Source organism: Sus scrofa, chromosome 11 (genome assembly GCF_000003025.6).
Source record: "Sus scrofa isolate TJ Tabasco breed Duroc chromosome 11, Sscrofa11.1, whole genome shotgun sequence".
NCBI classification, from domain to species: domain Eukaryota; kingdom Metazoa; phylum Chordata; class Mammalia; order Artiodactyla; family Suidae; genus Sus; species Sus scrofa.
Window position 1 is genome coordinate 4,108,284 of NC_010453.5, and position 21,291 is coordinate 4,129,574.

General features: G+C 43.3%; 1 protein-coding gene across 5 annotated transcripts in view; it reads left to right on the forward strand.

Annotated features, from left to right (window-relative positions):
- Positions 1-21,291, forward strand: part of CDK8 (cyclin dependent kinase 8) — a 107,060-nt gene that overhangs the window by 53,842 nt on the left and 31,927 nt on the right. For all 5 annotated transcript variants that reach the window (XM_021065497.1, XM_021065498.1, XM_021065499.1 and 2 more), the window contains 2 exons: positions 6,050-6,160; positions 9,842-9,982. In XM_021065497.1, coding sequence (XP_020921156.1) covers positions 6,050-6,160; positions 9,842-9,982 — 252 coding nt within the window. The remainder of the gene's footprint in view (positions 1-6,049; positions 6,161-9,841; positions 9,983-21,291) is intronic.

Sequence of the window (21,291 nt, forward strand, 5' to 3'; positions counted from 1 at the left end):
ATCAAAAAGAGGGGAGTTCCCGTTGTGGTGCAGTGGTTAACGAACCCGACTAGGAACCAGGAGGTGGCGGGTTCGGTCCCTGCCCTTGCTCAGTGGGTTAAGGATCCGGCGTTGCCGTGAGCTGTGGTGTAGGTTGCAGACGCGGCTCGGATCCTGCGTTGCTGTGGCTCTGGCGTAGGCTGGCAGCTACAGCTCCGATTCGACCCTAGCCTGGGAACCTCCATATGCTGCAGGAGCGGCCCAAGAAATGGCAAAAAACACAAAAAAAAAGGAAAAAAAGAAAAAAAAAAAATCCCGGGGCCGTGCCTCTCATGGCGCTTGGTGCAGGTCGTGGCTGTCGGGAGTCTCTCTCGTTTGCTCGCTTATGTCAGGCCGGTGTCCCCAGCCCTGCCTGCGTGGACCGCGTTTCTCCAGGCTGGGCTGGCTCTCCCCGGCTTTGCCCAGGAAATAGCTGTGCAGGGAGGGCTCGGGAAAGGACGCCGAGAGGCTCTCTCCCCGTCCTCCCTGTGTTCTCAGGGGCCTGTTGTGTGGCCCAGGCCTCAGAGCCCAGCAGTTGGCACACGGCCTCTGCGGGCTGTCGGGACTCCAGGCCTGGTCACTGGGCGACTTTTAAACACATCTGCTTTAACCTAGGCACTTCGGTTTTGTTTTTGTTTTTGTTTTTTTAATCAATTTGCAAGAATTCAATTGAAGAAAAGTTTCCACAGATTAAAAAAAAAATGAAACAACTTTGGAATAATTTTCCTGATGCCTTTATGGTACTTTCTTTCTTTTTTCTTTTCTTTTCTTTTTAATCTTTTAAGGGCCACACCCACAGCATACGGAAGTTCCCAGGCTAGGGGTTGAATAAGAGCTGCAGCTGCCGCCCTGCACCACAGCCACAGCCACACGGGATCCGAGCCCAGTCTGTGACCCACCCTGCAGGTTGCAGCAGTGCTGGATCCTAAACCCACTGAATGAGCCAGGGATCGAACCTGCGTCCTCATGGATACTAACTGGGTTCTTAACCCACTGAGCCACAATAGGACATCCGCTTTTATGGTAATTTCAACTCAACTATTCCTCATACCGAGGGTATAAATTTATAATTTTTTTTTTGCTATACTGTAAAATTTTAATATTGGAAACCAGTGTTGTTTTGAGAATATTAGAGATTTTCTTAGCTGTTTTCTCACCACTGTAAGTGATATTTATTGGCAAGATAGTTTTAAATGTTTATTTTTTATTTATTTGTAAATTTAGTTCAGATTAGGTATGCCTTTGTGTGGCACGGTTGGAATGATGAAGGTCGTGGTGAACGAGGTTTTAAAACATTTGTATTTTTCGTGGGGGTCTTAGTACTCAGGAAATTCAGATTGTTCCCAGTGTAATTAGGAACACTTAGGTGGTTTCTGTGATGAAAACCACTGTATAAATTTATTTAAACTTTTCTGTTAAACATTTTAAACATAAAATCTTCGAAAGGGCACAAACACCTTCTACAGTGCTCAGAGTTGGGCATCTCCATGGGCTCTGCGTGGGGGACGAGGTCCGGCAGGGGCGGGAACGGCCAGCGCCCTCGCCTGTCTGGGCACCGGCCTCCCGGGCTCACGGAGCGCCGGGCCCGAGCCGCGTGGCCTGAGCGCGCATCCTGGCTCTCCCCCCGACGTGCGGGGGGCCCAGAGCAGGTTCTAGCCTCTGCGTTGGTGTCCTCTTTGTAAAGGTTTTTGTGGGTGGGGAGCTGAGGTCACCTAGGGACACAGTGAACTCTGCATACTAGCCACTCAGGAAGTGTCCCCTGTCACTGCTGCAGCCTCAGTGAGAGAACCGCCTGCTCACCTGTGCTTGCTCGCCTCCTGCTGGGGGACCTCGGCACATTTTCTGCCCTGGGACCTAAGGCAGCGTCCACCGTGGTGCCTGGCCTGTCGCAGGCAGCTGGTGGCTGTCAGCCTTGCTCGAGGTAGCACAGCTCCCTGGCCCTTTGGAAGTACTTCGTTTGCCTAGAGCGCTTCCCCGCTGAGGCTCGCAGCTCCGCCTCCAGGCCCGCAGGGACCCATCTCCTGACGTAGAGAGTGGTACTTGCCCAGTGGTAGTAGCTGTTTACTGTCTTAGTTTGCCAAGGCCGCCACAGCAAAGTATTTCACACTGGGTGGCTTGAACGGCAGACACTTCCTTCCCTAGTGGTGGAGGCTCTTGCCCAGGGTCTGGGCACCCGCCCCGCTGGTTTCCCGTCAGGCCTCTGTCCTTGCTGCAAGTGGCCACCGTCTTGTGGCCTTTTCATGTGGTCGTCTGTCGGTGTGTCCTACTCTCCTTTTATTGTAAGGTCACCTTTGGATGAGGGCCCGTCCTGCTGACCTCATTGTATCTTAATTGCCTCTTTAAAGGCCTTAACTCCCAACAGTCACATTCTGAGGTGCGGGGGGCGGGGGGTGGTTAGGGCTTTAACATTAGAATTTGGGAGGACACGTAACACTTACTCTTACTGCTGCCATAGGAAACTCATGGCCCTCAAAGACTTATCTGACTAATCGGATGGATTTTTTAAAAAATAGAAGTGGGTTAATTTTTTTTGATGAAAGCAGCAATCTTCGGCCAAGTTCCGAAGCCTGAGGGTGTGTTGTGTGATGCCTTTTAGTTGGTGTATTTTGTTTATTCGTGGATTTAGTTGTTCGTATGTTCAGCAGATATTTAATAAGTACCTGCCAGGTATCAGCCCGTGTGTGCTGGACGCCAGCAGGGAATGATGAGCCAGACCCAGTGCCTGCCACTGTCCAGCTCACGCCAGGTATGTTTTAACATACCTGTGTCCCTGGATGGTAAGGAGAGCTGTTCCTCCTGGTTACGAGGTCTTGGGAGGTGTTGGTATTAGACCAGAAAGTACTGGCTTTGTAGTTCAGAAGTTAATTAATTTAAAAAGCATTTAAGTCCTGGTTCCAACCGCTGCCGAGGAATGTGACCTTGAGCAAATAGTTTCATCCCCTTCCAGCACTGTTGCCTTTTATAAGGGAGGAGCAGCATAAATGGTTCCTGGGGCCGTCTCGATGCAGCGCGAGAGTACGTGTCAGGTTCTTGCCCCACGCTTGGCACCCAGCAAGAGCCTGTGAAGATGGGTGCTGTGGTTTTCCCTCTAGTGCGGCCGCTCGCCCTCATCGTGGAGGTGAGAGGGAGGCAGTGTCTAAGAATAGCCTTCTGTGTAGGTCTCTAATGATTAGAGCTTTTGCCAAAGCTTTGGAGTTTGCTTGCTATCATTTCTACCCTGCTGGCTTCCAGAAAGGGTTCGAAATAGCCGTCCAGCTGGGCCGTGTGTTCCAGTTGTGAGGTAACACTGACCAGGGCTGGCTCTTGAGCCGCCCGTGGTCCTGGGCGACCCCGAAGGCCAGGCTTTGGCAGGGCAGGGCCTTTGTTTATTCCTCAGGAAATGCTCCCTTTTAGATAGTGGCCTCAAGTTTCTGAGGAGTTGTATATGATCGCTTGAGTCTCGTCAGTTTGAAATTATATTCTAAAAGCAGAACTATATATCAAATGTCATCTTGCTCCTGAATAAAATAATCATCACTTTCCAGAGAATAGTTTTTTTTTTTTTTTGTCTTTTGTCTTTTTAAGGCCACACCCGCGGCATATGGCGGTTCCCAGGCTAGGGGTCTAATCGGAGCTGTAGTTGCCGAGCTACACCAGAGCCACAGCAACGCAGGATTCAAGCCATGTCTGCGACCTACACCACAGCTCACGGCAACACCGGATCCTTAACCCACTGAGCAAGGCCAGGGATCGAACCCGCGTCCTTACGGATGCCGGCTGGGTTCTCTAACCACAGAGCCACGACAGGAACTCCTCTTTCCAGAGAATAATTTTTAACTGTAAGTGACTTAATAAGTAGTCCATTCATAGTCTTTCCTTTGCTGAATTTGTTTCAGAGCCCGTGATATATTGATAACAGCTCATTTATATTGGTCTTGTTTTGGTGACGGTGTTCTCGGAACAGGTACTGAAGTCCTAAGTTCTGAGACCTTGGCTTTCTCACATGGCTGTCAGGTATTGGCAGCACATTTGCAGGGCACCATGTGTGTCAATTCTGATAAAGACAGGCTTCATGAGAAGAAGACTTCTCTCATCATTGCTGCTGTTGTTTCTCTTTGTTGCTGCTTGATGGGGTGGGAACGCTTTTCACTGGAGGGATTATTAGGGCCACTTGTGTTATTAAAGAAGGAAATAAGGAGATAAAAGATTTTAAACAGAAGACTGTCCTTCTTGAAGATGACAAAGCTTACTGTATGCCCATGGAAATGTATGCTACTTAGGCGTTTCTGTCTGTATGAGCTCTTTATTATTTTATGAAACGTTTATAGAGTTTTAATCGACTTTACTTTATAATTTAAATACCTGAAAAAAATAGGTACTGTCTCTCTCCCAGTTACAGATCTTCATTCTCACTGATACTTGATGGTGATGGATATTGTATTTTCTAATGTTGTAGTTACAGTTGGCCCTTTGTATTGATGGATTCAGCCAACCACGGTTAGGAAATAGTTGGGGGAGGGGATTTCTGGAGAGTTCTAAGAACAAAATTTGAATTTACTACGCTCCAGCAACTATGTACGTAGCATTTATGTTGTGTTAGATTTTGTAAGCCATCTGAAGAGGGTCGCAGTGCAGGAGGACGTGCATAGGCTGTTTGCAAACATGATGCCATTTTATAGAAGGGACTCGAGCGTCGGGATTTTGGTACCTGCCTGGGATGGAGGGCTGGGGGGTGGTCCTGGAGTCAGTCCCCTCCGATATGGAGGGGTGACCGTAGTTAGGTTTTTGAAAGAATTTTAAGCTGCATGTTTGTTTTAAGCTCAGGGTTTTTTTGTGATGTCAAAACATAAGACGACTAGTAGAATGGGAGGAAATGTTTGTAAATCATGTATCTGCTGAGGGATTAATATCTAGGCCATATAAAGAATTTCAACTCAAAAGCGACCAAAAAAGACCCCAGTTCAAAAACAGGCAAAAGACTCGGATAGACATTTCTCCAAAGAAGATACACAGATGACCAGAGAAGCACACGTCGTGCATCATTAGGGAGTTGAAGCTCAGAACCACAACAGGATAACACAGCGTGCCTGTTAGGATGTAGCTGTTATAAACATTTTTAAAAGGAACTGTTGGTGAGGGTGTGGAGAAATTGGAACTTGTATGCAGCGCTGATAGGAATGTAAACTGGTACAGCTGCTATGAAAACCAGTTTGGTGGTTGCTCAGGAAGTTACACGTAGAGTTATCCTGCGACCCAGCCGTTCCACCCCAGGGTATTTACTCGGAGAATTGAAAGCAGAGACTGAGGTACCTGTCTGTACAGCCGTGTTCAGAGCAGCATTATTCCAGCGGTCACAACGTGGAAGCAGCCAGTGTCCATGAGCTGAAAAGGGGACACACCAGTCGGGGTGGATCCATAGTGTGGAATGTGCTCATTGGTAAAAGGGCGTCAAATTCTGACCCAGGCTACAACGCGGAGATACCTTAAAGACGATGAGCCAAGTGAAACAAGCCAGACATAAAAGGACAAAGGCTGTATGGTTCTCTTATGCCAGGTACCTAGAGTAGGCACATTCGGAGAGACGGAAAGTGGACTAGAGGTGACCAGGGGCTGAGGGCAGAGGAGAGGGAAGCGTTGGTGTTTAGTGGGCACCGAGTGTCTGCGGAGAACACTGAGGCGGTTCTGCAGTGGCTGGTGGGGCTCGTTGCCCAGCACTGTGTGTGTACCCGTGCTCCCGAGTTGTACACTGAAAAATGGTTAAAATGGTCGTTTTTATGTCATATTTTTACATTATATAAAAAACTAAAACAAAGAAACCAACCAAGCAATAACGACTGTACAGACAGATTTACTAAGTTATATCTTTTCCCACAGATTTTTTTTTTCCTCATTTGTTACCAAAGCACCTCTTTAGTATCTCAGAGTTGTGGGGGTACTTTTAGTATTGATTCACATTAGGTTTTAGTATTGCCTTAGAATTGCAAATGGGGTGGGGGTTTTAAAGTGTTATCTTTATGACAAAGATTTTTAATGCATCGCCTTTGTTTTGCAGCTACTTCGAGAGCTTAAGCATCCAAATGTCATCTCTCTTCAAAAGGTGTTTCTGTCTCACGCAGATAGGAAAGTGTGGCTTCTGTTTGACTACGCGGAACATGACCTCTGGGTAAGGTGACTTGCTGGTGGCCGTGGACGTGTGGTTTCGGTCAGGGATTGAGAGGGACTGAAAACAGTCTTAGGAGCTCATCTTACTCTGCGAGGCCCACTGTTAGAATAAAGGTAACCCCATAGAACGCGGTTGATGAGTGACCAAGGCCAGAGCATGGCTCTGTATCGTTACCTCTGATCTTAGCAGCTTGGTCTGTGTAACACACTGCAGAAAACAGTAGACCCTGAAGAGTGTAAACAGCTCTCTAAGAATGGTTTCCTAGCTGTATTTTGCATTTATTCAGCAGATTGTTTTTAAAATGGGATTTATACAGGTCTTAAAAATTATAAAATTTACTCCTTTATTAAATATAAGTTACATTAAAAAAAAACCTAAAGTGCTAACTTGGGGATAAGACTTTGTGGTATATATAATGGAAATCTATAGTAGGATAGCTGAAATAATTTTGAAACATACTCACAAAACTTATATCGTGATCGTTTTTGTATTAATGTGTTAGCAAAGATTTCAGTAGAAGAAACAAAACAAGTAAACAAGTTTATTCATTAACAATTACTTTGCTACTGTGAAATGTTTTTTTCTTTATGTATTTTTTCTGATATTTAATAAGTAATTAGGTCTTTGAATATTTCACTGTGTTTTGCATACCGGTCTGTATTTACCAAAAAGCATGACTGAGTAATTATTGAGCTAAAAAAAAGGGAAAACTTAAACTGATATGCAAGGGATTGTAAGTATCTTGGTTCAGTTTCACAGTCTTCAGAATGATTTTTATTTTCATTGAGCTGTAGTGTGTAAATACAAATTCAAAATTTTGAAATAAAACCAGCACGAATTCCAATAAAACTATTTAAAAGTAAGTTCACCTTCTGCAAATAGTAAAATAATAAAAACTTTTTTGCTTATTTCCAGAAGTAGCTCCATTTACATGATTTTAACTTTAACAGATTTCAGAAATTGAAACTTATTTTAGTTTCATTTGCTTTCAGATTTATAAAGAATATTTTCATCCTGTTTGTAGAGCCCTATTTTCTAAACTAAATGTGATTTGATTCAAGTTATTTTTATTTTTCTAAGTTATCTGGAAGGAATTGTTCTCAAACAGAAAAAAATACACATGAAATCTTCTGTTTTATGAAACTGTTGTCCAAGGTCCGTGATGGTTGTAAATGTCTTCCTTTTTTTTTTTTTTTTTTTTTTTTTTCCGGTTGGCTTCTCTTCTTTTAAAAGAAATCTGATCAAATCAGATTAGGTTTCTATTAATAAAAATTCATTCAATCAGGGTGGCCAATATTGAATTGAGCACTCATCATACTCAAATTTAACAAAATTATATAATCCAAATTATGGAAGTATTTCCAGGCCGGTTTATAAACATGATTTGTAGTCAAAGGTAGTGGAGCAAAGGAGATGGTATGGTATTCAGTGTGGCTTCTCGCCAGCAGGTGTGGAATATTTAATTTTACATGCAGGTATCGTAACTGCTTTCACGAGCTACTACGCTGCCTGTAACACGCTCAGAGATGGTCACCACTGACTTCATCATCATCTTACCGACACTCACTTAAACCAGATAAATACTTTCAATGCTCATTTTAATAAAAACGCAGTAGTGGAGTTCCCGTCGCGGCGCAGTGGTTAACAAATCCGACTAGGAACCATGAGGTTTCGGGTTTGATCCCTGGCCTCGCTCAGTGGGTTGGGGATCCGGCAACGCCGTGAGCTGTGGTGCAGGTCGCAGACAAAGCTCAGATCTGGCGTTGCTGTGGCTGTGGTGTAGGCCGGTGGCCACAGCTCCGATTGGATCCCTAGCCTGGGAACCTCCACATGCTGCGGGAGCGGCCCTAGAAAAGGCAAAAGACAAAAAATAAATAAAGAAAAACCCAGTAGTAATTCAGTTTACTAAAACCTACCCTTTTTCCATTTTATTTTCTTATTTTAATTGGAATATTGAAATGAATTTAGCTGGGTCAGAGGGTAACAAAAATAGTTGCGGTAAAAAGAGTCAAAGAAAGATTCTGTTAAAATCGCTTAGGTGTTGGTGACATTTTATGGTATCCATATCCCATTTGTTTTAACGCCCTGGAATAAAAATAAAAGGTAAGGAATTGCCCCCACTGTTTCTGTACTTAATTGGTAAAAAAAAGCAATTTGTAATGCCCTAATGAAAATAGTAATGAAGAGAAATGTATATGGCATCAATTGATTATTTTACCTTCCTTACGTATTTGTTCCTTTTATTCTTTCTTTGTCAGGCTTTAATTGTTTTGTTCATGTATTTCCATCTTTTTTGTTTTCAAAGCTCTGGGAGCCACTGGTTCTTCTTAAGGTGAACAGGCCTGATCGGCACTGTCATTTCTTAGGACAGGTGCCGAAACACTCTAGATCGCTAAGAGTTATTGTAGCTCTGTTTTGTTTGCCTGCTCGTACATACTCTGAAGAAAATTAAAATCATGTAATGCTGCTCAGAAAGTACAGATTAATCGTGCTCCATCTCCCTTACCTGCCCATCAGGTGGTTTCTGCTCCATGTTTTTTCTGTGCAAAGTAAAATTCTGTCACTCGTTCATCATCGGTTAGTCTGTACCATTTTCTACCTTTATAAAGAGAACAAGAATGAAATGGTGAACCCACAATGTCAAATATCTCACTACTGTTTTAGCTGTTTACTAAGTTTCAGAATATGCCTAATAGTCGCTCCCAAATACCGGTCAGGAGTCTGCTCTGGTGCATATTAGATGCCAGGCCTGTGCACAGTGGGGCACCTGGCCCAGCTCCCTGCAGCTGACTTCTGGATTTCCTTGCCCTTTAAGAGTGCTTTAATTAAAATGAAGACACCTGTCGAGAGAGTGTGAAACATTGGATCTTGTTTCTGTTGAGGGACATTTATTGATAAAATGGTTTTTCTATGTATAAAGTGGAATTGTATTTATCGGATTTCCATTTACATATCTAGAAAGCTTTGATGGGTGCTATAAGGCTGTCCCCCCCCCTCCCCCCGCATCTGAATCTTTCGTATTTCCAGTGTGAGCTGGTCATTTATTTACATGTTATTTCTTGTGCTTGCATGTACTTAATTGAAGTACTTTCTCATTTGCTTTCTTTATAACTCATGTATCATAAATAGGTACCACGTCTATGCTACATCAACCAGCCAGAACTCTCTCTTAAAATTTGCTCTTTTTTTTTTTTTTCTTTCTTTAATCTCTGCAGAATAAAAAATGCTCTGTTCTTGCAAAGTTTCACCAGATAAACAGGGGTCACGTCACTCTGAAAGTACTTTTAAATGATACTTTAAAAATTAAATGGGAATTCCTGTGCGGTGCAGCAGATGAAGGATCTCGGCGTCGCTGCAGCAGCTTGGGTCAGATCCCTGGCCCGAGCACCTCCACAGGCCCCGGCGTGGTTACCCCCTCCCCCAAATCCCACTGCTTCCTCTTTCTCTGTTGTAATCATTTGTTTTCTGAGACCCTCTCATGTGCTCAGGAAATGAAATTTTAGCTCTGGTTATTTGGAAATTTTAAAGTTGTTTTTGCTATCCAGCTGAATGTGAAATTATATTTTCAACATCTTTGGAAGTCCTTGAGTGTTTCTTTTTCTCTTGGGAAAATATGCCATATCAAACTGTCCTCCCCTCTTTTCTTTTTTATGCTTCTGGTGCTGTTTTTCTTTCTTTCAGCATATAATCAAGTTTCACAGAGCTTCTAAAGCAAACAAGAAGCCGGTTCAGTTACCTCGGGGAATGGTGAAGTCACTGCTGTATCAGATCCTGGATGGCATTCACTACCTGCACGCTAACTGGGTGTTGCACAGGGACTTGGTAAGTTGAACGTAGTGAGGCTTACGCTAGAAAGATGCACGTAGAGCTGGCTGGTTTTCTCGTTGCCTCTGGACATCCGTGCTCGAAGCCGCACGCCTTGGAGAGCAAGGAGGAGCGTTGGCGTCTCGAGACGCAGCTCAGCCTTGCGCTTCTGGAGAATGCAGCCTGCGCCTCTGACACACGCTAGCTGGTGCCCGCTGAGGAGGTGAAAGAGGGCAGGTTTCGCCAGCTTTGGGGTTGGTTTGTATTTTAAACCTGTAAATGAAGCATCGTTTTGATGTATATTGATTATTAGATGCCAGGCAAACTTGAGTAATTTGTGAGTAATTTGAAAACAGAATCGTGGCGCCTACTGCATACGAAGCTGTGTATTGGAAGAAGAGATGTTAATCTGCTTATTTTTAATTTAAACCCCCGCTGTGTTAGTAGCCGTCTCTCGGCCACCAGCCTTTACTAATCATGATTGGGTACCTTATTGAGAAGCTTTGCCATGTTAAGGTGCATTCAATTTTGAAGAATTTAGAAACTTCAGAAATTGACCTTCTTATTTTTATTGTACACGGCAGAATAGTTTATGCCCTTTTAAAAAACTCCATATAGCATTAAATTATTGATTAAATTGTAATGAAATCTTCATAAGCTTAAATCCTTTCACTCTCAAATTCCTCTTTCTTACTGCATAACATCGTTGTGCTTCTGTTGTTCTTTTCTTTGTAAACCCGGTGCCTCTGGTAAGGTTTCGGTCGATCGTGAGCCCAGCGCTGGGAGCGATGGTGTGGTCGCTAGTCACGTGACCCCGAGGTGGGCAGTTCTGCCCGGACGCAGGGGTCCTTTCCAGGCTGCTCGTGTTGAGTGCAGTCGGTCTCTGGCCTTCAGTCAGGTGTTTTAGTGCCATAGTGTGTAGTTCTTCCATCTGTCTTTAGTAAATCTCCTTGAAATGCGCTTAGTGGTAGGTTTTTGTTGTTGCTGCTGTTGTTTTTAATCTCCAGTTTTCAAACCTAGAAAAGCATTTGGACTATAGGATCAATACCACGTCAGAAATTTGGTTTGAAAGAACTTTTTTCCTTATGCAAACTTTATTTTTAGTAGAATTATTTTATTTATTAACAGTGAATTTATAGAACACAAACAAGACAAATCCTTTGGCTCTGTATGAAGCTGAAAATAAATGTCAGGTTTTAGAGGTAGACTCTAAAGGAATAAAATCTGAATTTGGGATATTTGGGGGGCATGAGCCATCCATCTCATTTTGTGGCCCTACGATAAACCTTTATCTGCTCTAAAAAAAAATAAAAAATAAAAGTAAAGGAATAAAATCTGGCTAAAGGGCATTTTTCCCTCATAGAGTTAATTATGTGAAGCTAATGCTGTATTTTTTTTCTTTGTGAAACACTGAGTATTTTATTTTATTTTTTTATCATTTATATATTTTTCCTACTGTACAGCATGATGACCCAGTCACATATACATGTATACATTCTTTTTTCTCACATTAAGTGTTCCATCAAAAGTGACTAGACAGAGTTCCCAGTGCTGCACAGCAGGATCCCTGTTTTGTTTTTAATGTAAATATTTTTTCACCACTAAAACATATATGTTCATTAGATGAATAAAAGCTGATGTTTAACCTAGTATTTTATTTTTATGGTAATTATAATATACCTGAACTACTCACATTAGTATTAACTACAGTAGTGAAAATAGTTTTGAAGTCTGACTTCTTGGAGAGCTCTTCCTAGTGATGCAGCCTGAACAAGTTGTCTTTGGCTTGGGGACATGTAGACAGGTCCTTTCAGAAGTCTCTGTTGGTGGGGCACCAGGAGGTGGGTGCAGTGCGACCCGTGCACCTAGATGCAGGCCACAAAGGGTCACGCTCTCTGGAGCTGACTTTAAAATAACGGTGAAGCAGACTAAAACTAGTCACTTTTTATTGTCACCACATGCTGCAGTCCTGAACAGTAGCACCGACAAAATCTTCCTGTTCAGTGAGGCAAACCACTGCACCCTCGTACCCTCTTCAGAGGCCACTGCTTTGTGTCTAACAGTCTGTCTGTGCAGACTGTTTTCCAAACAGGGATCCCCTGCTGGTCGGCTGCTGCCTCCTCCGACTCTGTTTGGAGTGCGGCCTCTCCTGTACTGTCTCTGCGTGACTTCTGAGTACCGTCCCGGCAGCTGGCCCCTCTGGGCATCGCAGGCGCACGGAGGCACACTGGACCATCACCTCTTGGAGTGAGAGCCTCTGCCCCTAGTCTGGATCTCTTGGAATGAGAGCCTCTCCTAGTCTGGTTCAGGTGCCTTCCTCTTTAATTATTCTTCAGTTCTTTTGCTTTTGCCTTCCCCCACCCCCCGCCAGGGCTGGATTTGTGGCGTATGGAAGCTCCCAGGTTAGAGATTGAATCAGAGCTGCAGGCCACAGCAACGCACGATCCGAGACACATCTGTGACCTACCCTGCGGCGTGTAGCAATGAGGGATCCTTAGCCCACTGAGTGAGGCCACAGATTGAACCCGCATTCTCATGAACACTGGCCAGGTTCTTAACCCACTGAGCCACAATGAGAATTCCTTTACTCCTCCGTTCCTGAAGGAAAGATTCATTATCATAGTTTTTTAAAAAAATATGCCCACCTTCTTGCCAACTGAAAATTAAATTTTGGAGTTTGATAATAATAGGTGGTTTTTCAAGTATTGCTGTGTAAGATATTCATATATGTAGTGATAAGGTATTTACTCTGAAGAACATTCTTTAGAAGCTACATAACCTTGGAGTTCTCTGTGGCACAGTAGGTTAAGGATCTGGTGTTGTCACTGTAGCAGCTTGGGTCACTACTGTGGTGCAGGTTCGATCCCTGGCCAGGGAATTTCCACATGCCACAGCATAGCCCCCCCCCCCCCAAAGGCTAATATGGCTTTTTAAAACCCCTTCTCAAATATTCGTTATTATTTGCAGATGAAACATTTACCCTGTGAGAACAATATAATTGCTAATTATGGTCTTTGTTCCTTTTCAGTCAGGTTTAGATAAAATGAGGCAATACTGAACTTAATTGATCTACATAGATTTCTAATGTTAAGAGTGGACAATTTGTGGAATTCCCATTGTGGCTCAGCGGTTAACGAACCCGACTAGCGTCTATGAGGATGCAGGTTTGATCCCTGGCCTCGCTCAGTGGGTTAAGGATCTGGCATTGCCATGAGCTGTGGTGTAGGCCAGCAGCTGCAGCTCCGATTCAACCCCTAGCCTGGGAACCTCCATATGCCGCTGGTGTGGCCTTTAAAAAAATTCTTTTAAATAAAAAAATAAAGAATGAACAATTTGTTAAGTTGCTGATTTGCCACAAGAAGCTTGGTATTGAGGTAGACATTTGCACAAATGGTCTAAAAATACCATTTGATAATAGTGCAGAATGTTACTGAAGCTTTTGCTTGATAAAATTGGCTTTATTGTTCCTAGAAATACTGATGAGACTTGATAGTTATGAAGTTCTTTGGTATGTAGAGTTGAACTTTAATGATTAATCTTAGTTGATAAATAAAGATTAGTTTTGTCACTATTAATCATTGTGTAGTAGCAGATCAGTAGTGGGGGTCTGTCATCCTTGGTGGAAAATGGATTTAATAATTCTGGAACTCTCGTTGGGCTGAAAGTGTGAAAAGCGCACATGTGTGGATGTTTTAAGGAAAATGGACTGAAAAGGAAAAACATGCAGTATTTACTTTGTGGGATCATTTATGAATCCAGACTGAACTTTTTAGTTTAGAGCATTAAAATACGTATGTGTGAGTTGGTTTGCTGCAAGAAGACATAAGTAAAAACGAAAGTGTGTGTAAGTCAGCTTTACTCTTTCCTTTGCCTGCACACTTTCTCTTTCTTCTTTTATTCTCTTCTCCTTGGAAATGAAAATCGTCTCACTACCAGTCTGCAGTCCTGGTTTTGACCTTACTGTCTGTCTGAATCGGTTTCTCCAGAGAAGCAGATGCATTTATACAGAAAGAGTGAGATTCCTTTTAAGCTGTTCCCCCAGGCATCTGTGGAGGCGTGGTAAGTCCAGAATCTGCAGGATAGGTGGGCAAGTTTGGCAGACCCGAGGGAAGAGTTGCTGTTGAGTCCAAGGTCAGTCTGCTAGGGAGGCTGGTCTTGGTTTTATGAAGACCTTTAGCTGGTGGATGAGGCCACACGACAGAGGGTAATCCGCTTGACTCAGTGTCCACCAGCTTAAATGTTGATCTCATCCAAAACACCTTGGCAGAAACATCCAGAATAATATTTGTTTGTTTGTTTGTTTGTTTTTTCTTTTTAGGGCCACACTCACAGCATATGGAGGTTCCCAGGCTAGGGGTCCAGTCAGAGCTGCAGCCACCCACCTACACCACAGCCACAGCCACAGCCGTGCCAGATCCGAGCCACATCTGCGACCTACGCCACAGCTCATGGCAATGCTGGATTCCTAACCCACTGAGCGAGGCCAGGGATCGAACCCGAGTCCTCATGGATGCTGGTCGGGTTTGCTGACCGCTGAGCCATGACGCGAACTCCCCAGAATGATGTTTCACCAAATATCTAGGCACTGTGGCTCAGCCAAGCTGACACATAAAATAACCATCCCTCTAAAGATGGGTTAACCAAGGCACAAGTTGAAGTACTGTGGGAAAAGATATTTCACTGCCCCCATTGTCTGCGTCTATAAAATAATAGTGTTGGATTAAGGAACATTAAGAGTTTTTGCTGGACACCTTAAAGAGGAACCAAGTGTGAAATATTATGAAAGCTTCAAATTGAAATGTGCTGTTTAAGTGACTCAAAATAAGGAAAGGTTTGAAGTCTGTTAGCCTGATTGGATTGAGTTTGGTGATTTTTTTCCAAGCCCAGTCTAGTAAAAAACTTGAAACACCAAAATCGTATTGACACTTTTTGTGTAGAAGCCAAGGTGTGACTTGGCAGTGGTGGCTGGACCCCTTGCTCCGAGAGAACACCCTCCCGCACTGAGTTAAAGCACAGACGCTCCTACCACCCGGGCCTCTGTTGTGACCTGTTCCAACACATCCAGCCAGTTCACTCTATCTGGCCTCTTTGAGTAGAACTAACTTTTTTTTTTTTTTTTGGTCTTCTTAGGGCCTCACCTGGGCACATGGAAGTTGCCAGGCTAGGGATTGAATCAGAGCTGCAGCTGCCAGCCTACGCCACAGTCACAACAACTTAGGATCTGAGCCGTGTATGCAACCTATACTGCAGCTCATGGCAATGCCGGATCCTTAACCCAGTGAGCCACAGTGGGAACTTTCAGAGCTGATTATTTTCTATAAAACCTTATACATTTAGGAATAGTTTTCTTGTGCAGTTGTGAAATCTCAAACTCAGTTGATTTGCTTTTCCTAGGAAAAATTCTGTGACAGGTTAAAAATTTGAAAAACACTGTCAATTGAAGACTAAAAAACACCACTCCAGCCTGGCTCCAGACTCCTTTATCTCATTCTTTATACTTATTTTCCAGCCAACCCTGAGGTTGCCCTGCCTGCTTGAATCCCCTCCTCCCCTCATCTCCAGCTTTTGAAATTCTATTCATCCTTTAAAACTCCTGCTTCCTCATCAGTAAAGCCACCCCCCACCCCCCCAACACACTAGCTAGAAGTGAGACTGTTTACGTCTGAACCCTGTAGCAGTTACTTTGAACCACCCATGGGGCACTGAGTAGTTTTGGTAATTGTAAGTCCTCTCTTTGATGCTAAGTTCCTGGGGGTGGGACTGTGACTTCTTGTTATATGTTTGAATCCTTGTTACAGTATTGCTTATATTTGTGGAATGAATGAACCAGCCCCTTTGTAGCAGAAACAGAGTGGCCGCCAAGGTTATTCTCCATCGGTTCTCTCTGCTACTGCCCGAGGTTTCCTGTCTGCAGACGCAGGGTGCTGTGCTGCATTTCTTCTCTTCACTCCCTCTTACGTCTGCTGTGACTTAGTGGAGCAGTGCCGAGAAAGTCCTCGGTTCATGGTACGCGTTGAGTCCTTTCAGCAGCCTCCCTCTTTCCGCCTAAGGAGCTCGGCTCTTGGCAGTCGGCTCGGGGACCGTGTTTGGCGAGGGATCCTGGCCCGCCCTCTTCCCCACACGCTGCTTCCTCTGCTCAGGGTTTCCCTTCTGCCCGCTGAGACCTGTTCTCCTGGCTCTTTGCCTGTTCTGATGTTCTGTCATTCCCCCCCACCCCCGTTTTTTCCCTTTAATCTTAAGGGTAGAATGTTTCCACCGTAGTTCCTTTACATTCCTCACTGTATTTCAAGAGCTTCTTCACGTCCCTGCTGTCTGAATTGTTCTTTAATTGTAGCTGTGAGCGGCATACCTCTCTTTTCCTAAACATCCCAGCTGTCCGAGCTTGTAGCGCTTAGATTTCACTTGAAAACTAGGTTTAACTGACCAGTTCATTACTAATCATAAGGTAAGTATTTTAATTTCTAGTGAATAGTTCATTTTAAATTTTCTAGTGAACTCAGTGTTGGCTGAATTTTGTGCTTTTTGTTGAAAATATTCATGCAGCCAAATCAGACATACCGTAGAAATGATTTACGCTTAAATCAGATGTATTTAAGTAAGCATTAAAGACTTGGGCTTTTGATATGTTTCCTAAGGAACCTAATAGAAAGTAGATTTGCCATTCATTTTTGTTAAGTATATATCAGGTTCTCATATGGTCATTAAAAAATCTAATATCCAACATTTCATTTGAATTATTACCTTAATAGTTTTATCATCATGGTAGTTAACTTGGAACTAACCAGGCACATGGGTTGTATTTTCATCCTGTTGCACTAAATGGAAGATAGTATTAAGTGAAACTTACTATAACTTTTCATTGTAGTTATTTTTTTTGTTAGAATCTTTTTTATTCAGAAAAAAACAAAAACCAAAAAAGTTTTCCCACCACAGGCAGGAAGGGGTATGGGTTGGGAGAGGTGTCTGTCCGTCCAGCCCTGGCCCCCAACCCATGTGGTTTTGGTGTGGGGTAATGGCCCCCAAAATAAAAAGGGTGGATGTGGGGGGGCGGAGGAGGGGAGGGGTGCAAAAGCAGTGGGGAGTTTAGGGGAGGGACAGACCAGGTCTGTGCCAGGAGCGCCGTGCGTGGGAAGCCGCTTCCTAGCAGTTCCTGTTGATCCCGCTGCCGTGGACGCCTCCTTTGCCTGTCAGCAGGACGAGCGAGCGTCCTGGCGGTCACGGTGACAGTGGTGTTGACGGCAGGGCCCTGCCCGGCGCTCCTGGTACGAAGATCCACGGTCAGTTCCCGCCCTGCGGCCGTGAGTCCCGCATCACAAAACATTTCTGGCCCCCAGGCGTAGCCCCTTCACGAAAAAGCTTGACTGGTCTCTGCCACCCAGGACACCAGCCTCAGCTGGCGGGGTGGAGATGAAGGTTTCCTGGGAAGGCAGCCCAGATGGAGGTCGAGTCCGCGGCCTGATGGGTCCACGGCTGCTGCTGAGGCCGTGGGGCGGGGGAGGGACAGACGGACTCGGGCTGCCTCTGACTTGGCTGGTGGGGGAGGCCGGGAGCTTGGGGCACGGGCTGCTGCCGCCCTCGTGCTGCCACTTCTCATCAGAGTGGGTTTGTTTGTTTTGTTTTGTTTTTCATTTAGGCTGAATTACAAGGCTATATATGAGATTGGAAGTGTTTCGGAGTATTGTAGCTATATAGGTCACTTCTGCCCTAAACCAATTTACAATAGTTGAGGGGGGGCTCAGTGGCAGAGCATTTGGCTACAAAGCAATTTTGTTTTTTTGGTAGGGGGGTTGTTTTTGTTTCTTTGCTACTGTAATATTTTCTAGAAAATAAATCTGTAGAGATTTCCTTGGGGAGTATCCCAGTGGGGACACGCTGCTGTGCAAGATGTGAAACAGTCCAGTGGGCCGTTGCTTAAACGTGTTTAAAAGACTCTGGAGCTGTTTCAGAAAGCTTTAATCTGACTTTAAAAAAAAAAAAAATCTGGTGGTGCTGCTGCCACGAAGTGTGTTTTAATTATACTGGGTAACTTGGAATCACTTGGTGGGGTTTCAGCTGTGTTTGGTGAAGGATGAGTTGGTTTCTTAGCAACTGTTCAGTAAGATTAAAATCTCAGAGTGAGCCGTTGACTCAAACTGAATTTCACCGAGCCTACTTTATGAAGGTGCCTTATTAGGTATTGATTGTAACAAGATGAATTTTCGGGGTCTTTTGGACCCGATTCTTACACGAGTTTTCTTGTTGACCGTTGAGGGCCATGCAAGTAAGTAGAACGACTGAGAAGCAGAGGGGTTACGTGTCCGAATTCTGGTCACTTGGAGAAGTGTTTTCAAAGCTGGGTCCCCAGCTTTGGGATTTTTCCTCTAGGTCAGTGGTCTTCAAATTTCAGGCTGTAAGCCGTAAGTGAGTTGGGAAATCACACAACACAGCCAGCCTTCTTATTTTCCTAACGGAGTAGAGTAGAATAGAGAAAATATTAGAGTACATCATGTCTTAAAGGAAATTATTGCTTTCGAGAAACTTCTGTTTCCGCTGTGTGTATTCATATTGTCATGAACTATTAAACGATTTTCTTCCTGTAGGTTGTGTTCAAAAAGGTGTGAAAGCCGATACAGTGGGCCGTTTCCCAGAGGTACTTGATAGGGTTGGGAAAAGAGAACATCAAGGAGTCAGATCTTGAGAAAATACTCTGTCCCACGTTCTGAGTACTTTAATGTTTTCTGCAAATTTCTTGGCCTTGGTGGTGCAATCACTTTGAATAGCAGTAGCCCTGTAGGGAATGTATTTTTCTAGGTGGAGTTTATATTTCGGTGGGAGAATTTCAGGAAGTTGCACCTTCCTCATTTAATCCCTCTCCAAATACTAGAATGGTTTGCAGTTAACATATGTTATTGCTGTAATCACATAGAAGTGTTTCCTCCGGACCAGGAAACTGAGGGAAATGTCTCTCTCGTCTTTTATTAAAGTTCACGCATAATCGATGTGATTTGGCGTATTTTATCTTATGTGGGTAGAAGATGATGGCTGTTTAAGAAAAAAAAAAAAAAAAAAAAGCCATGCGTACACTTCTTTTTCTGCCTAAAAAGAGAAGCCAGTACATCCTTTGGCGGGAAGGTGGGGGACGGGAGAGCAGAAGGGAACCTGACGTTGCCCAAATGCTGACAGAGGCAAAGCAACCAAGGCATTGAGAGCTGAGAAGAAAGGAGCCTGCCTTGTCGGCTTCTGTTATAACTACTGTTGCCTCTTCTTTGTGTTTTGGCTTCCTTCACATGAGTGTTAAGCCTGTTTCTTTAAAACAGAGCTTTTTCTGAAGAAAAATACCTTGTGATTGTCAGGTTTAATCACTGCTTATTACTTGAGATTTGCTTCATTTATTGGGAATAAATGAAAATAAGGAAACGTCCAAGGGTTTATTCTAATTTTTTATTTGCCTAATTGTATAATTATTAAAACGTATGAAATTACATCCATAAAATTTAAGCTTGAAGATGAAACATAGGTTCTGTTGATAAGAATGGATTAAGGCAAATCTGAACAAGGTTTGAGTTAATGTAAGTTAACCAAATGAACATTGTGTTTATTCTATAATGTGTTTACTTAAATGACCAAAGGTCAGTTTTCCTTCTTGGAAATATTTTTTGTCCACAGTCCATTTGGTTTCTTGGTATGTGTTACAATTGTGTAATTTTGATATTGATGTTGAACTTATGCAATGAATTGCACTTAATTGTTTGTAAATAATGAAAATGAGGCTAACTGAATTTTACTGAATAGTGTAACTGCAAATCTACATGCTAATATGGGCAGAGTTCACGTCAGTTATAAAAATATTCTCATTGGGTGTGCATCTTGCTTGTAGTCTGCTTCTCCTTAGATTCTGAAGGAATCTTTTCAGATACTTTATCAGTACAGTGCTCGAGTTTTTATAGTCAGATTTTCCTCAATCCAGAACAGATATTCTGGGTAATTTCATCAAGCTTTTTTTTTTTTTTTTAAATAGAATATAAGATAATAGTTTTGAGTGACCCTGAAAACCGACTGGAAGCAGAAGGTTGTCAGTGTTAAGTCACACGTGTCCTTTCTCTGTTTTCAGTGTAAATGATGTGCTACACCTTATGTCTTTTTTTTTTTTTTTTTTTTTTTTTTTTGGTCTTTTTGCCTTTTCTAAGGCTGCTCCCTTGGCAAATGGAGGTTCCCAGGCTAGGGGTCGAATTGGAGCTGTAGCCACCGGCCTACGCCAGAGCCACAGCAACGCGTCTGCAGCCTGCACCACAGCTCTTGCAACGCCGGATCCTTAACCCCCTGAGCAAGGCTAGGGATCGAATCCGCAACGTCATGGTTCCTAGCCGAATTTTTAACCACTGAGCCACTATGGGAACTCCCCTTTATGTCATTTTAAATGCTCCCATTTTTATAAACAAATTTACTATCATCCAGAGCAGGTGTTTCTAAAAATAGGACTGTTTGGGGAAGGCTTTGTTTAGACTTTTGCATCATGGTTATGGGCATAAGAATTCACCAGCTCTCTGGTTGCATCTGGTGAGCCTCATGTGTTTGTCTTCTGGCCTTCAGACTTTTACATTAGAAAAGGTGAAATAAAGTGTCTCTAAGTGAGAATACCAGGAAATGGTTTTTCCAAAAAATGTTTCTGAATTGTCTGAATTACACTCTGTAAAAGCATACAAAAATTAATATTTCCATCTTTCTAATAATAACGTTAGGCTTAGAATATTGTATAACTTTCCATGTTTCTGAAGGTTTGCCAAAGTAGTTTAGTCTTTAAAGACATTGTGTTGGGTAAGGTTTTCTCTCACCTCAGCTAATGTTCTTGCCTAAACCTGGTGTAAGTCCCTGGTACCCATGGCCACACACAGCTTCCATTCACTGTTGAGCTTGACGACAGTATCTGTACTGGATGCAGGCAGTGAGAAGTGTTCAAAGAAGAGGGCAGACATGGGAACAGCACAAGCAGCTGGCTGCTCCTCAAAGCCAGTTCAACCCGAGAGTGCAGCATTTGGTGGAAATTTTTGTAAAAGTTGGCCTAATGAACACAGGATTTTTTTTTTTTTTAAGATTTAGTAAAACTAAGAAAGTTTCCTTAGGTACAATTACATATTAAATCAGCAGTGGTTGGTGAATTAATTATTGAAAAAATAATTTATTAATATTTCTTACCTTCAGTACAGGTGGATTTTGCTTCTCTTTCCTAAGATGTCACTTTGTTGTAATTACCTATGTCCATTTAAAATTATATATGTATAATTTACCCTCAGATTTTTGTCATCCAGAGATACAATACTCTTCGTAGGTATATAATCTGAGGATTTCTA